The 17,320-nt window shown below is 41.9% G+C and overlaps 1 protein-coding gene across 7 annotated transcripts in view; it reads right to left on the bottom strand.

The window, feature by feature from the left end:
• The window catches only part of LOC126483891 (retinoblastoma-like protein 1), a 175,787-nt gene that overhangs the window by 63,751 nt on the left and 94,716 nt on the right, over positions 1 to 17,320 (bottom strand). For all 7 annotated transcript variants that reach the window (XM_050107157.1, XM_050107153.1, XM_050107158.1 and 4 more), the window contains 3 exons: positions 8,758 to 8,974; positions 7,968 to 8,171; positions 7,557 to 7,785 (listed from right to left, as the gene is read on the bottom strand). In XM_050107157.1, the coding sequence (XP_049963114.1) occupies positions 7,557 to 7,785; positions 7,968 to 8,171; positions 8,758 to 8,974 (650 nt within the window). The remainder of the gene's footprint in view (positions 1 to 7,556; positions 7,786 to 7,967; positions 8,172 to 8,757; positions 8,975 to 17,320) is intronic.

Consider the following 17,320-nt stretch of genomic DNA (forward strand, 5'->3'; position numbering starts at 1 on the left):
TGTGTGTGTGTGTGTGTGTGTGTGTGTGTGTGTGTGTGGGGGGGGGGGGGGGGGGGGGGCACACCCGTGTTTTCCACATCTGCTAAACCATTAGACCGATTCCAACCAAACTTGGTACACAAATCCCATCACTGTGGAGGTAAGAACCACCTACCTATCATAATTGAGGAGATATAAAACAACGGAAAAAAAAGGGCCTTTCCTTTCCCTCCACTCTTAGGTTCAGTGTGCTAGATTTGTTAAAGACCTTCTTTCCTTCTCCTGGTCCATACAGCGGAAACACTCTTTCGATCAGACTCAACTTGAAGACAATACTGAACTCTGCCCGACTCAGTTCACCTCTCCATCCAACTGTGATACACCTCGATTGCCCCCAAATCACCCCATTAACATTCCAGAATTTCTTAACCTCAAACTGTGCCACACCACCATTTCCCAAATCTCTCAGCATGGAAGGTAACCTTACATCTGCTTAAAAAACCGAAATCCACAACCTAAAAACTGATTCCGATCTTAGGGCAGAGAGTTTTTAGTTCTCAATGACAGTACCTGCAGATTTGCTTACACCAGGAGTGCATTTTCACTGATAATTACAGTACGATAATTCCTTGTGAGTAATTTCGTATGTGCCCGAGAGTCTTGCGAAAGAAGATGTCTGAAGCATTTACCCACAGCAGGATAAGAGCATCTGTGAGAGCTGAGAAATCGCTCTCTGCAAGAATTTCATCACTTTTTTGCCAACACATCACTGACATTCCCACACAGTGCGTATTCATTGTAACAGCAATCTCAACTGGCTTGACAATGCTGGTACATATTTATAGAATAGCTCGTTGTAATGTTGATGAAGCACAGTGGCTAGAGCACTAGTCAGACATTCATTCCGTGGAGTTTTGTTGAAGCCAAGAACTTTCAAACTAAACTAATTGCTCATGCTGTTCGTTTAGGAGCTAAAATGGACATTTTCTTCACTCAGAAACATTCCATGACTACATATTGTGGCTCAAAATGTACAGTACCATGGATACTTTTAGTCAATAAGTGCGAGACTACGGCAAAATATATTATCAAAATGTGGTAGTGTATGAACTGTGAAATACAGAACAAATATGGAATGCAATATGGCCACTCAGCACTATCCGAGTTCTCTCAGCTCTCCTGACAATGCCAGTACAGTTTTTCTTGTCTAAGAGCTCCTGCGGCGGGCCCTCGAGAGATGGAGCTTGCAGTATACACGAGAGATCTAAACTTTTACAGCATGACTATCTGAAATCTTGACCCTCCCTCAAACTCTGCTGGTGAACTGATTTGTGGCACTGTTTAGACAAAAGTTATTACCCGCAAAAGCTCTCCAAGAGTGAAAACCTCTTACATGTATACCTAGCTTTGTAATCCAAACTGCCAACAAAGGCTCCACCACTATTACTTTGAACTGCAGTGATTCTCAGGCGGAAGGAGACCACCGGCTGTCAGATGCGTCCACCTACAGACCCTGCCACAGTGACCCTATTCCAGAAATCGAACAGGATCTCCATACTTTCCTCAAATCCTTAGGCCCATCCCAGAAACTATACCCTGAGTCTATGCCCCCCTAATTGTTACCAATTCCTGCACTCTCACCTTCTAAATGCTTTCAGGAGCCCATAAACATAATCACCTAGAATGCCTCACTGTGACCAGTTACTGTCCCACTATTGACAGAATCTCTGTTGTGGTGGACCAACACCTTCAGCCTACTATCTCTAATCTACCCTCCTACAGAAGAGACACTAACCATTTCCTCCATCGACTTTCAACAGTTCATGTTCCTCTATCACAAGGCACTCTGTCTGTCACTACTGATGCCACTTCCCTTTGCACTAACATCCCTAACGCCCGTGGCCTTGCTACTATTGGTCTGACTCCATACCTACAACTCCTTCCGGTCTCCATGACCAACCATAAACTCAATCACAATTACTTCTTTGAAGCCATCACATTCAAACAAATGTGTGGTATAGCAATTGGCACTACATGGCACCATCCTATGCCAATTTATTTAAGAACCATCTACAGGAATCTTTCCTAACCAACCACAATTCCAAATCCCTCATCTTGTTCAGATTCACTGATGACATTTTGGTCATCTGGACTGAGAATCAGGACACACTATCAACATTCCTCAACACCTTCACCCACAATTCACTTCAAGCCAACAAGCCACCTTCCTCAAAGTTAACCTCCACCTCAAGGATGGCCACATCAGTACCTCCATCCATATCAAGATCAAATCTACCAGCCACCAACAATACCTCCACTTTGACAGCTGCCACGATACCAAGAAGTCCCTTCCATACAGCTTAGCCACCTGTGGCCACAGCAGCTGTAGTGACACGTAGTCCCCCCCCCTCTCTAATGAAATTACTCTCCCAAATGCGTACAGAAACAGATCTCCTGTGCCTCATCTTTTCAGTAACCTCACATTTCCCACTTACCCACTGTCTGGACACAAAGGAACACTCCACTTGTGACTCAGTACCAACCACGTCACATTCTCGCCATGCCCTGAAATGAGGATTATCCTACCCATTATCCTTCTCACCCCCTCCACAGTGGTATTCCGCCACCCACCAATATGCAATATCCTCTTCCATCCTTATTCCACTCCTGAGTCCAGCCTTTGGCCTCATGGCTCATATCTCTGTAACAGACCTACGTGCAAGATCTGTCCCATACGTACACCCACCATCACCTACTCCACTCCAGTCATAGGCATCTCCTACCGCATCAAAGTTGTGGCAACTTGTAAAAGCAGTCATGTGGTCTACTAACTAAGCTGCAACCACTTACCTACTTTCTAGATGGGCATGACACCAATAAGCTATCTGACTACATGAATGTCCAATGACAAATTGTGGCCAAGAGACAGCTGGACCTCCCAGCTAGTGAATATGCTTCACTTCAATGACTGCTTCTCAGCCTGTGCCATCTGGATCCTCCACACCAACACCAGCTTTTCTGAATTGCGCAGGTGGGAATTCTCTTTGTAATATATCCTACATTCTCACAGCTCCTACAGTATATCCTACATTCCTGTAATGCCCCAGGCCCGTATTTTTGGTAATCCCTGTCCTTCACCTACCAACCCCTTACCTGCTCCTACTCCAGCACCCCCATATTTACTCGAATCTAAGACGCACTCGAATCTAAGCCGCAACTGAAAAATGAGACTAAAACAAGGGAAAAAAATTTTCCCCGAATCTAAGCTGCATCTGAAATTTGAGACTCGAAATTCAAGGGGAGAGAAAAGTTTTAGGGCGCACCTCCAAATCGAAACAAAGTTGGTCCATTGTAATATGAGAGACAATGTAGGTCGAATGAATGACGATACAACTACAGTAGTCTGGTTCGAGTCGTAAGCTTAGCAGTTGAGCTTTACCAGGTAGCCATTGCTATGCGTCAGGCGCTCTGTCCGTGTTTATACGGGTACCCTTCCTTTTTCATGTGCTTTGTCTGGTTTGAATTGATTGCTTATTTTTCTTTGATCTGATAAGTGCCGTTCTCTTTGTTTTAGGTGTTTACGTCACTCTAAGCTGAAAATGTATTACTGTACTGTGTCATGCATTGTTTGTTGCATTCTGATAATGTGTTTTTACGAGCCGGCCGTGGTGGCCAAGCGGTTCTAGGCGCTTAAGTCCGGAACCGCGAGACCGCTACAGTCGCAGGTTCGAATCTTGCCTCGGGCATGGATGTGTGTGATGTCCTTAGGTTGGTTAGATTTAAGTAGTTCTAAGTTCTAGGGGACTGATGACCTCAGATGTTAAGTCCCATAGTGCTCAGAGCCATTTGAACCATTTTTTTGTGTTTACAACCTGTCGCCGCTCGCGGCATGGCTTGCTTTTGTGCATGCTATCGCCACTTACAATTAAAAAACAAAAGAAAGGAATCGTCTCATTAGCGAAACAATGGCAAGAGATGGCTATTTTTTGTTACTCACACTGCTGCTTTCTTTGATAATGATCAACAAGAACCAAATAATAGACTGCGTATGATAAAAGATGTTCTGAACGAGAGTTTAGCGAAAATTTTTCTCCATTTGAAAATCTTTGCAGACGCCTCTTTAGTAAATTATATTCTGCACAGAAATTAGAGTCATCTTAGATTTAAAAATCTAGTCAATTGCCGTGCTTCATTTCTGTCTGTACCACTATTAGGCATAAGAATAATACGAATATAAACATGACATGATATGTATATTCTTCCACGTTTGCTGTTGTCTCACTCAAGTTTCGTAGTTTATTAGGCAGACTGGATTTAAATGAGATAGCAGCAAACACGAAACAATACATGGCAAAAGGGTTATATTCTTATTATTCTTATGGTGAAGAGAATACTGCATGTGATTCACAATACATAAAAGTTCCTATTAGCAACCATCTCTTCCCACAGGTGGGAAAAAATTCAGAACGTAGAGTTGGCCATATTGACAAACATCCCAAACAGTCTTGCCAGTTGGATTTTCGTAATGCTGCTACATTCGAAGATGAACAATACAGAATTTGTATTTACTTCGTTGGATAATGTATGAAAACGCAGTGGTTGAAACTCTGGGCAGAGAAAAAAACTCATCTTCCACCTTTTTTTAAATTATTTATTTACTGACGCAGAGGTTTTGGCGCCAGTATTTATCTTTGTGCCTGCAAAGCATGCCTGTATAGCGCTACTTATATTCGACGGCAGAACTTAGTTGTGGCGGCACCTACCAACATTTTTCAGAACTTCCGCTTACTTTGCACTCGATTCTAAGCCGCAGGTGGATTTTTGGATTACAAAAACCGGAAAAAAAGCGGTGAGTGTGTGTGTACACTTTGGAAGAAAATCTGAAGAAAGTTATTTTGAAGAGAGGAATAATAGAAGATAATTAATTAGTTATGAGGCACAGTGGAATTGGTGCCACCTTTCAACAGACAAGAAGACAGTTGTTAACAATCTAGCAAGAAACCCTTATCAACAAATGTTCAGCATTATACAGGTAATTAAGACAAATATTAACTACACCTATGATTAGAGACATGAAAATATAGCATATATTTCTGGCAAAAATCGGCATTTTTTTTTAAAAAAATGGTCAGATGTAAAATACAAAAGTTGGTTATACTACATGCCTGAAGACGAACCTGATCGTGGGGCAATAGGGGTGGGTACAAGTAGTGAAAAGTAAAAAAACAGTTATTGGAGATAAACGGGGTGGTAACAGGAAGGACATCGGATGCCACCCCTAAAATTAACTTTGCCAAATGTAACCATGCCGACCCCGCGAAACTGCGGGAAAATGGCACAATCGGATGAAGAAGAAGAAGAAGAAGAAGTAGAAGTTATTGGAGATAAAGTAATAACAGAAGAGAATAAACAGTTTTTATTCTCTGTAATAAGGGCTTTTTGAGAGGAGTCTGTGCTTGCTCGTTTTTCCTTTTGACTCTAAGCGTTCAGCAAATCACTGTCTCTCGACAGCCAACATCATTTTCTTGCCAGTGAGGTGTTTCTTGACATCATCTTTCTTTTCCTGCCCAGTTTAATAATTACAAAATCTGCAGAACACTGATTTTTTAATCTGTAGCATATAAACCGTGAATAACTTATTGCAGAGTCCTTTCATAGGCCATGTGACCCACCCTGACAGCATAGAAGTAGAATTGACAAGGCACTTCAGAGTGGATATAGAACTGAAAATAACTCTATTCGCACTTCACAGGAAGACCCTCTGCATGGTTCCTACAAAGCTTATACTATAATGTAGCAGCTGGTTGTAGGCATAAACAAATGAGAACTTGCAACACTCGACAGATGAGGAATGCTATAGGAGGAACAAGCCCCATGCCCATCTCGCAGGATAACCAGCATAAACACACACTGTGTGTTCCTGTGAAAGCAGATCCGGCACATGGATCACTGATCCCTTCTGGTATCGTGAGAGCCACACTCGAACTCTGTGACAGACCAGACTCTTCACTCATTTCAAAATAAGACGGAAAATAATGAGCTACACACAATACAAAGCATTCTTTAATATCTACTGTGTCATTGCTTACTGAGGTTGCCAACATAGTAAACGAGGTACTTCAGACCTGAACCCTACCTGTAACTTATGCAACCATAGTTCAAAACATTTGTCACCTAAAATTGCCACGTTATAGCATCCAAAATTTCACAAAATGCCAAATTTAGATAGTAGATAAATGTTCCCGTTTCTTAGTACTAAGATGTTAAGTCCTAGGGCTGAGTCCAGTATTGTCATATGCAGCACGTATCTTGGAGATGATGCAACCGCCCATTGTTTGACATGAAACCTAAGCGTATCTTATAAGTACGCTGATATGTTGTGTTGTGTGTAGATGTGCACTTTATTTTGCAAATGCACTCTTATTCACATTCTCTTTCCAAGTTCAGCTTTGCCAGATGATGTACAATACCAGTAACTTAAAACTGGTTACTTTTTTATATTTATATTCAGAAGGTAAAGCTATTTCAAATCATCTCTGACAAAATAGTTCATCTGGATACAATTTGCTATGAATCAGCATCTATTATGTAAAGCTGCATTTTCACATCAATATTCGCATTTATCACAAATGTGAATTTTTCTGGTTTCTACCTGACACAGGTCAAGGCGTCATTGTGAGGTGGTGAAAAATAGTCTGCACCAACTATAATTAGCTACCATTAGTTACTTGTTGAATTTCAGTGAAGGAAAACTGTTGAATCATAGTTAACTACAATACGTGTAGCTTAGATAGTTAATGCTACGGATTCCAGATGGTGAAGGTATGCACAGTTTATAAAAAGACATCTTAATAAAACAGCAACACCTGATGAAAACCAATTAACAGTCACAAAGAAACATCAAAGACTGAAGATGACTGTCACTGTGAATCATAGAGATATGAAGACGCAAGTAACAGTGTCAATCAATTAGCATATTGAACAAATAGTTTTTGCAATTACTGTTTTATGTGGGCTACACAAACTGCATATTCCCAGCCAGGTGACAATATACAGACCTCTCAGCACCACCAGGAATGTGCTACAATGACACAAAAAACGCTATGGTCATGCATCACAAACAATGATTTGAAGAAAGTGATACGGTCCAAAGAATCACCACTGAAACACTTTCTAATAACTGCTTCAGGAGCCAAAATATTTTAGTCATCAGAGGATGACTTAACAGACTGGGAGGCAAAACATTATGAAATATGAATACTAATACCAGCAGAATGATAAAACAAATACGTAAATAAAAGAACTTGGCCAAGTCAGATTTACATTGATTACAATTTTTTTTTCATTAGTCTTTGTCAGTTATTATTTTCAAATCGTAAGCAGATAGAAATTGCACAATTCTGGTACATAAAAATCTGGCTCTCTTTCATTCAAAATACTGTTCAACTTTTCAAGTTTTGACCTGTTTTACATTTCGCAGTATCTCCACACTTACCAGTAAAAGACTGTAACAAGCAAAGTAAATAAGATGCCATAATGTATCATGCAGATATTATCACAATAGATGGTGAACTTACTGGACTCCACAGTATCTACTCTGTGGGTTGCCTGATCACCAGGTACCCTATCAACACCCTTGGCAATGCGATGAACAACTGAATTTTGGGATGAGGCCACAAAGTCATCTGTTTGCCCAGGAAGTGATACATCTTCATATGATGGTACAGGCAATCCAGAATTTTCTATACTTTCCCAGAGAGGACTTCCATTGTGCCAAGCCCTAGACTCTAATATCTGTTCTTCAATCTAAAGAAAGAGACATATCTCAGTTATTACTAATACAAGAGTTACTTTAGTAAGAATAAAACAGTTAACAACTGTGAAAACTTTCATTCTGTGACATCAATTCCAGGCCTAACAGCCAAAAGTAACTGACAACACTTTCATAATCAGAAGCTATTTTTCTTGTTTTAATACCAGTAACTTACAAGATTCAGATGTTTCACCATATCACGAGAGAGTTGATCTTCGACACGTACGATCACCTCAATTACTTTGTAGAAATAATACGATTCCAAGTTCAATGCTTCTAGAATCCATGGAAAAGTTCTCTGTGAGTTATAGGAATAGATCACAATTTCTAGACAACAAGCAAAGAGTGAATGGTGAAATATTTCCTGTTCCAGCAAATTCTGTAAGAAAAGTGGATTAACATTAAATATTGTTAATGTAAAATGTATCTGAGAAGTCAACTTGTAACAATAATACACAACTACAACTCACACTGACAAATAAAGTAATGTTTCCTGCATTATTAAAAATGAAGCTGTGACTATATCACAAATATAATCAAAGGCTTTGTCACTTATTGAGCACTCACATTTTCACTGAAAAACCAGACAAAATTGGAACAGATACAACAGAAATTGGACAGAGGAAGGAGGTACAAGACAAAGGGAAAGGAAATGGGGGTAAAAGTTTGAGGAGGTGAAGTGAGATTAAGATTTGGAGGCAGAGGAGGTAGAGTTAAGGAGTGAAGGAAATGAACTGGAGCTAAGGGAGGAGGCAATGGTTGGAAAATACAGCAAAATACACACAGCAAAGAAAGATGGAGGAGGGAATATGTGGGTGCAGGACAAGTTATGTACATGAGTAGGTACAGAAGAAGAACGAAAGGGGAATGTGGGAGAGGAAGAAGGGGGCAGGGGGAGGCAGAGAGGGAGAGAATGCAATATGTCAAATTAAAACACTCAAATTATTGTTCATTCAAATACTTACAGTCATATCATAACCTGGTTTCTTTTTACTTTCATCAATCAAAATATTTTCAAGTAATTTATAATACAAGCATTCCCCTAACTGCAGCCTCTTTCTAGCAAAATCAATATTAGCATTTTGCGTCTTGTTCATCTGCTGTGTATACTGCTGACAAAATAAATTACCGAGATCTTTTATCCAATGTTCTATAGTTTCCTGGGGATTGCGGGCACATTGCCTGAAAAAGAAAAACAATTTGAAAATTATATTGCAAACCTTACCCATACCCTAAACCCAAAACTGTCTGCTTTAAAATAAAAATCTACTGTTGATTTAAGAGAATATACAATCACAATAAACTTTCCATGAAGCTCACTGTAGATGTGGAATGTGGCAATTTACATCCTTCAGAAGAAACTATTACTTGTCAATATTGACTTGAGGACTCTTCTATCATGCACTGTTTAAGTGTATCAACACAACCGTTGGGTACCGGCATGGTAGTGTATTATCAGTATGGTAGTTACAGGTATTTCTGTGTTCTTGGAAAGTCAGTTTTTTTATGCAGGTGAGATAAATGTTGACAATATTTGAGCTGAGGGAATTTGGATGACAGTTTCAGTTCATGGGACACAGCTACGCCTACATTTTCCTGCAAGACATTTGGCAAAATAAACAAACAATATGTGGATCTTAGGATTACAACTGCTTCAATGATTTTCCTATTTAGAGTCATCAAACTGTGCAGCTTTAAAATCCAAAGACAGGTGAGAGGATGAAAGAGTATTTCAATAACATCAAACAGAATATAGTAGATTACCAGAAGCGTAGTGAAGATAAAAAGACTGTATATAATTAAAAATCAAACTATGAGTTATATTACATAAAAAATTGTGAACAAAATTACATTATGGGCTTTATCATAAAAAGAAAATTAAAAGCAGTATTGTAGATGCTGAACAAATACCTGACTGAACAACAAGAACCATATTAAAAACAGCCAAAAGATACTCCAGGAGTATCATTAAAACCTGTGTACTAACATATATTTTGATAACATGGTAGAAGACATCTATGAAGAATTACTGAAACTGATGAAGTAAAGCAAATCCCACACTAAGTCAGTCATGTAGTATTTTAAGTGGAGAAAACTGTCTATCCTTCAATGAGAAATTTTGCGTACAATACCAGAAACGAAGAGACTTTACATTACTAGAATTTTCAAAAAAGAACATGCGTGGCCTTAACACATTCTTCCAGAAGAAAACAAACTGCAAATGGAATTGGCAAGGATCAAATTGACCAAAAAGTGAAACTGGTGACACACTAGCTCATCAAGTGTATCTGGATACCCTTTGCTTGAACTCTGCTTGGGACACTTTCAGTGAGGTTTCTGAATGTCTGAGGAGGAATGATAGCCCATCCTTTCTCAAAAGCCGAAACCAGAGAAGTTGTTGATGTTGGACACTGGGGTCTTGAGTGTAATAAGGAGACAACACAAAAAACACCACCATATAGCACTACACTATCTCCTCCATAATTCACTTCTGGTACTGCACATACGATGACAGGCAACTTTCTCCAGGCATTTTCCAAACCCAAACTCTTCCATCAGATTGCCAAAGGATATACAAAGGGTATCGTGTGATTCATCGCTCCAAATCACTAGTAGCCAAGCATCCCTGCCTAATGGCGCAGCCCTTTACACCACCTCAAGCGTCGCTTAGCACTGAGTACAAAAAAGTGTGGCTTCTGAAGAACTGCTCGACCTTGTACCTGGTCCTTCTTAACTCCCTGAGAACAATCATTTGCTAGCTGGACTGCTGATAGCAAATTGGAACTCTCAATTGATTTCAAGCCATTTTTTGCTATTACCCACCGCAATAACTGACATTCCCTGCCCAACAGTACAAGAGGTCTCCCTGGTTCTGTTTAGCTGTGGTTGTTTCTTTGCACTTCCTCTTTCACATCACATCACCAACAGTCAACTTGGGCAGCTTTAGGTTGAAATGTCCCTAATGGATTTATTACTCTAGCGATGTCCCATGACTAGCCCACATTTGAAATCACTGAGCTCTCTTGACCAAAGTATTTTATCTATCAATACAGAAATTTTACAAGACCTGACAGTTTGAAACTTAAGAGTTTGGAGTAACTATTAAACAGTAATAAGAAAATAAAATGTTCCAGAAAAACAAACATCATAAATTTAAACTAAGTTAAATATCTTCGAAAATTAAGGTTATATCAACCTAGACGAAAGGGGCAGTTATTTAACAATGGTACTTATGCAAACATCAGATGTTGCAGGTACAAAGGAAAAAATCTCAAACAGAACATAAAACAACAGAATATGATGGGTTTAACGAAACTACTTTGAAATATATTTTGGATAACGTGACAAGATACAATGAAACCTTGATAAGCATAACGGATGATGCATGAAAAAAAACATATGTCATCAAGATGGCAGACAGCACAGTACTTGAAACTTCCTGGCAGATTAAAACTGTGTGCCGGACCGAGACTCAAACTCGGGACCTTTGCCTTTCGCGGGCAAGTGCTCTACCAACTGAGCTACCCAAGCACGACTCACGCCCCGTCCTCACAGCTTTACTTCTGCCAGTACCTCGCCTCCTACCTTCCAAACTTTACAGAAGCTCTCCTGCGAAACTTGCAGAACTAGCACTCCTGAAAGAAAGGATATTGCGGAGACATGGCTTCTGGAGCACAGTACTTGACAAAGAAAAAAATTTAAAACCTTTCAAGTTTTCTTTAGTTCCAGAGATGAATCAGAAATGTACAGAGTTAATATTAAAATAATACTGTTGTGACTCGCCGATCTTTCAGAGTGCCGCCGCGCAGTTAAATGTGTCCTCTACATGCAGCGCTCTCTGCCAGCCACGCAGCAGCAGCAGCACCACCTAAGCAGCCAGCCAGCCAACAGCCACTAGACTTGGACTCAGTTATGATTTGACTGTTTAAGTGTACACACATCTTACTCTGTTTACTTGATCTCTGAACTTTCATGTATTGCGTCTTCCTTGAAATGTAATTGTTCAACTTGAAGTTATAACAATTGGCAACGAGGTAGTGATTTTTCTTTTCCATCATTGACCCACATGTTTCCATGGCTACTTTAGAGCAACTATTGCAAAGTCTCATAGAACAGCAAACGCTTCTCTCCTTACGACGAGCTGGCGGAAGACTGGTCTGATTACGAAAAACGTCTTCGACAGCACTTCTTGGCATTTCATGTCGCGGACGAACAAACACGTAAGTCTCTGTTTCTTTCATGGATTTCAACTCAAATGTATCAGTTGTTGTCGCAATTGGCTCCTTTGAAAGACCCTGCGTCTTTGTCCTTTGCTGAAATGTGCTCACTTCTGTCCATCTATTTTCAAAAGCATACACATGTGGTAGCCTCTCGTGTTGCATTTTATCATTGTAAAAAACAACCAAATCAATCCTATCGCGCTTGGGCTGCTGAACTTCACTGCCTGAGTTGAAAGTGTCAATTTGTTACTGAAGTTCACAAAGAATCCTACGCCGATTCCATGGTACAGGATGCTATTCTCCGGTCGGAGCCCGACGAAGAAGTTAGGCAACGTGCCCATCAGTTGGCAAATCCAACTCTAGATGAAGTCCTATCCATCACTCAGTCTTTTGAAATTTCTCGCGCCGCTGGAACACAAATAGAGGCATGGGGTGACGTCAGGGAAGTACAGCCTCTGTGCGCTGTTGACAAAGGGTGTGGCGTGTCCCCGCCGGCCGACGTGGCCGCAGTACGCTCTCAAGCACAGCCTCGGCCTAACCGCAAACAAACCTCTAAGAAACTGCAGCAAACCCCACGGCAACTTCCTTCACGTCCGCAGTGTTTTACGAAACATTTGCGAGAAGATTGTCCACGACGTTGGGCAGTGTGTCACAAATGCAAAAATAAGGGTCATGTGTCATCCGTTTGCAAATCCGACCGCATACATGAGGTTCATGAACATGACGCTGATTCTGATTCTGTGTTGTCTGTCAATTGTACTACTTCTCTTTCAGGGACGTTATTCCTCACTGTCCAAATACTTGGTCGAGATGTTTGCATGCAGGTGGATATTGGTTCTGCTGCCACTATCATCAACTGTCAGAAGTATCTTCAGTTGGGTTCTCCAATCCTGTCACCTGTCACTAGGCAATTATGGACTTACAATAAACAGAAGATTTCTCTCTTTGGACAATTTGATGCTGAGATATCTTACAAATCTGTCGTTTGCACTGTTCCCATATTTGTGGTCAACCATAGTAACACGGAGAATCTTTTTGGTTTCGATGCCTTTCGCGTTTTTGGGTTCTCCATAGATGACTCCGTCAATATCGTCTCTGACACTATTCCTTATGCTCAATTGGATTCCTTGTCAACGACATTTCGGTCTCTCTTTTTCTCCTGGGTTAGGCCGTGCAAACGACTTTGAAGCTCATATCACGCTCGAACCCACTGCTCAGCCTCTAAGTTTTTTCGAGCTCGGCCCATTCCTGTGGCCCTTCGTGATCAGGTCAAACGGGAGCTGGATCGTCTCATTGCTTCGAGGGTCTTGCTTCCTGTCACTTCCAGTGAGTGGTCCTCTCCTGTCGTCGTCATCTAAGCCAAATGGTGATATTCGTCACTGCGGCAATTTCAAAGCCACTGTAAATGCTCAATGCCTTATCGACACTTACTCTAAGCCTCGAACTGAAGAATTGTTCACTAAACTTGCTGGAGGCCAGTATTTTTCTACACTTGACCTGTCAGAAGCTTATCATCAACTTCCTCTCGACACTGCTTCCCAGCAGTTTCTGGTCCTTAACACGCCTTTCGGCCTCTAACAATACCAACGATTGCCATTTGGGGTTGCCAGCACCCCTGCTCTCTTTTAGCGATTCTTGGAACAATTATTGCTCACTGTCACTGGGTGTATAAATTACCAGGACAACATTGTTGTCACTGGCTCCACCACTGAAGAACATCTTCAAAATCTCCACACACTTTTTCATGTCTTACAGACTGCCGGTCTTAAGTGTAATCTTCAGAAATCAAAATTTTTTTCAGGCATCTATTGCGTACTAGGGGTTTGGTATTTGTCCGCTTCAGCAAACTGTCGCTGTGATCGATGCCCTTCCTCGCCCTACATCTGTTAAGGAACTGCAGGCCTTCTTGGGGAAAATAGCATACTATCACAGGTTTTTACCGTCTGCTGCTTCAGTGGCTCAGCCGTTGCATCTCCTGTTGCATAAAAACGTGCCTTTTCACTGGTCCGCGTCATGCGATGTGGCTTTCCAGAAATTGAAGACTATGCTGAAACAGGCCCCATGCCTCGCTACTTATCGACCTGGCCAACATCTTGTTCTTGCCACGGACGCCTCTCAATACGAGGTCGGTGCAGTCCTTGCGCACCGTTTTTCTGACGGTTCTGAACAACCCATTGCTTATGCCTCCAAAACGCTCACGGATGCCCAACAAACGTATTCTCAAATTGAAAAAGAAGCTTTGGCCATTATTTATGCTCTTCATAAGTTTGGTGTTTTTCTCTAGGGATCCAAATTTCATCTTGTTACGGATCACAAACCACTTGTTTCCTTGTTTCATCCATCAACGTCACTTCCCGACAAAGCTCCACACCGCCTCCAGCGTTGGGCTCTTTACTTGTCTCGTTTCAATTATGATATTCATTTCCGGCCGACGGCTCAACATGTGAATGCTGATGCACTGTCTCGCCTTCCCATGGATCCTGATCTGGCATTTGATAGGGACGAACTTTTGTTTTTCCATCTGGATGTTGCCGAGCAGCGGGTTGTGGGCAGGTTCCCCATTACCGGGGACCGGCTGGCGGCTGCTACGGGTTGGGACCCAACACTCTGCCGGGTTTTACACTGTATTCGGAAGGGTTGGCCAGATCGTCCATCCGCTAAGACTTCTGATCCGTAGCGGAACTACTACGCTTTGCGTTACCGCCTCACGTCTAGGGATGGTGTTATCCTCCTTTCCACCAAAAATGCTTCGCCGCGTGTTGTGGTACCTGTGTCTTTGCGTGCTTCGGTCTTGCGCCTCCTTCACCAAGGGCACTGGGGTGTCTCTTGCACAAAATCTCTGGCACGCCATCATGTGTACTGGCCCGGCATCGACTCTGAAATCACACACATGGTCGCTGCCTGCGGCCCTTGTGCGTCACAGGCCGCCCCCCCCCCCAAAGTCATCTTTGTCACTGTGGTCTTTGCCTGAGAAGCCCTGGGAGCGTATTCATGCTGACTTCGCAGGACCTTTTTTAGGTACTTATTGGCTTCTCATTATTGATGCCTACTGAAACTTTTCTTTCATTGTCCGTTGCACATCACCTACCACCGCGGCAACCACCAATGCTCTAACTCCCATTTTCTCTTAGGAAGACCTTCCCTCTACTCTTGTTACTGATAATGGTCCGCAATTTGCCTCTTCCTATTTTGTGGATTTTTGTGCCCGTCATGGTGTCGTGCATGTCACGGCCCCTCCATTCCATCCACAGTCAAACGGTGAGGCTGAATGACTGGTCCACACATTTAAGGCTCAGATGAGGAAACTCCTGACTTCTTCTGCTGCTGCTGATGAGCTTCTCCAATTTCTGGCGTCTTAGCACTTCACCCCCATGGGCGACCGCAGCCCGGCTGAGCTCTTACATGGCCGCCAGCCCCGCACGCTACTTCATCTTCTGCAGCCTGTATGAAATCCAGACGGACACGGGTGTTGCAGTGCGTCATTCGGACCAGCTTCAGCCTCGTGTGCCGGCAACGCCGGTTCCAGATGCGGCTACACCATCTTCGGCTCTACCTGATGCTCGGGATCCTGGAATCTCTCATTACTCACAACACAGTCCTCTCACCATCATATCGGTGCCAGCACAAGAACTGACACCAACAGGAGATGTGCCCATGCAGGAACCAGATGACCATCATCTGTCGGAGCAACTCTACTCGCCTCCTCCTACAGACGTGGACACATCGCCCATATCTCCTGTTATAATAACCGGACTTGCCGCAATGGGCAGATTGGTGCACAGGGCCCCAGCAGATTCGACCCCCACGTCTCCTGTCATCTCGACCCGTTATCATCGGGGACACTTCCGTCCATACGGGAAGCCTCCTCCTCGAGACTTTACGGCCAGTCAAACAACACCTATGGACGTTAGCAATCTACAGGCCACCTCCATCAAGGCTGTGCGAAAACTTCAAAGGGGGGAAAAGTGTTGTGACTCATCGATCTTTCAAAGTGCCGCTGCGCAGTTACGCGCGTCTTCTACGTGCGGCGCTGTCTGCCAGCCATGCAGCAGCAGCGCCACCTAAGCGGCCAGCCACCCAGCGGCCTCTAGACTCGGACTCAGTTATGATTTAACCGTTAAAGTGTTCACACGTCTTACTCTGTTTACTTGATCTGTGACTTCATGTATTGCATTGTCCTTGAAATATATTTGTTCAACTTGAAGTTATAACAAATACCTTTCCAGATGTAACACTGGCTGAGGTGTAAAACGCCATTGAGATATGAAGAAAAGAGAAGGCATCTGGAGATGACAACATTTCAATACAAATGGTCAAAGTCACAGGAGAAGTAATACAAACGGAAATTGTAAAATTAGTAACAGAATGACTGCAGGAGATGGCAATTACCCAAAAGTTGGAAAGTGCTATAATTTCCAAATTTCATGAAAAAGGAGGGCAGTTTATTTCCTATTTGCAGAGCTGAGGGCTTCTCCTAGTTCTTCCATACATAAATCATCTACCAATTCAATTTTAATTTCACCATCTTCTCCTCTATGGAGCATGTTTCTTCATACCACAAGTTTTTGTAATGTTCTATCATTTTTGCTTGTTGGATGCAATTTATTTGAACAACTTATCTTTATGTTTGTTTGAATATTTCCACCATTTTATAAGCTATTGTTTCCCTTCTTTGGATATTCTCTTCTATTACACTTACAAATCTAATCAATGATTCTTGATTGAGCTTGTTTCATTTCTTAATTTGCTGCAGTTCTGCCTTGGTTGTAAATATGCTTCTCCTCTGTTGGTTCACAGAGTGTAGTGTTTTTTCGTTATATCTTTAATTTCAGTGTATAATTTTTTCAACCGTTCTTTTTTCCGAAGGCTTCTTCAGTTGCTTTTTTAATGGCAGTTTCTACAGCTTTTCATTCTGTCTCTGTTTATACCAACTGTTCTCCCTGCTCTAGTTTTAGAGCAAAGACTCTAAACTACGACCCGCAGGCCAACACCAGCCCGCAAACTCCATCAATCCAGCCTGTGGTAATGGGTCAGATGCGAACGGTATTTGGCCCGCCACAATTTTTATTACAACCAAACCATGTTTATTGAAGCCCCTCATAATGAGTGATTCACATGATATACAATATTTCACATAAAGAGTCTCTTCAGTGTTATTTTTTCCAGTCTTTAATAACCATTTCAAAAACTACCTTCTGACCTGAATTGGTCTCTCTGACCATTGTAAATGAACACTGAATCACACATTCTCCTATAAATTACCACTCTGTGATGCAGAAGCTCCAATACTGCTGTATTCAGTCAGCTG

The sequence above is a fragment of the Schistocerca serialis genome, chromosome 6, assembly GCF_023864345.2.
Source record: "Schistocerca serialis cubense isolate TAMUIC-IGC-003099 chromosome 6, iqSchSeri2.2, whole genome shotgun sequence".
Lineage (NCBI taxonomy): Eukaryota > Metazoa > Arthropoda > Insecta > Orthoptera > Acrididae > Schistocerca > Schistocerca serialis.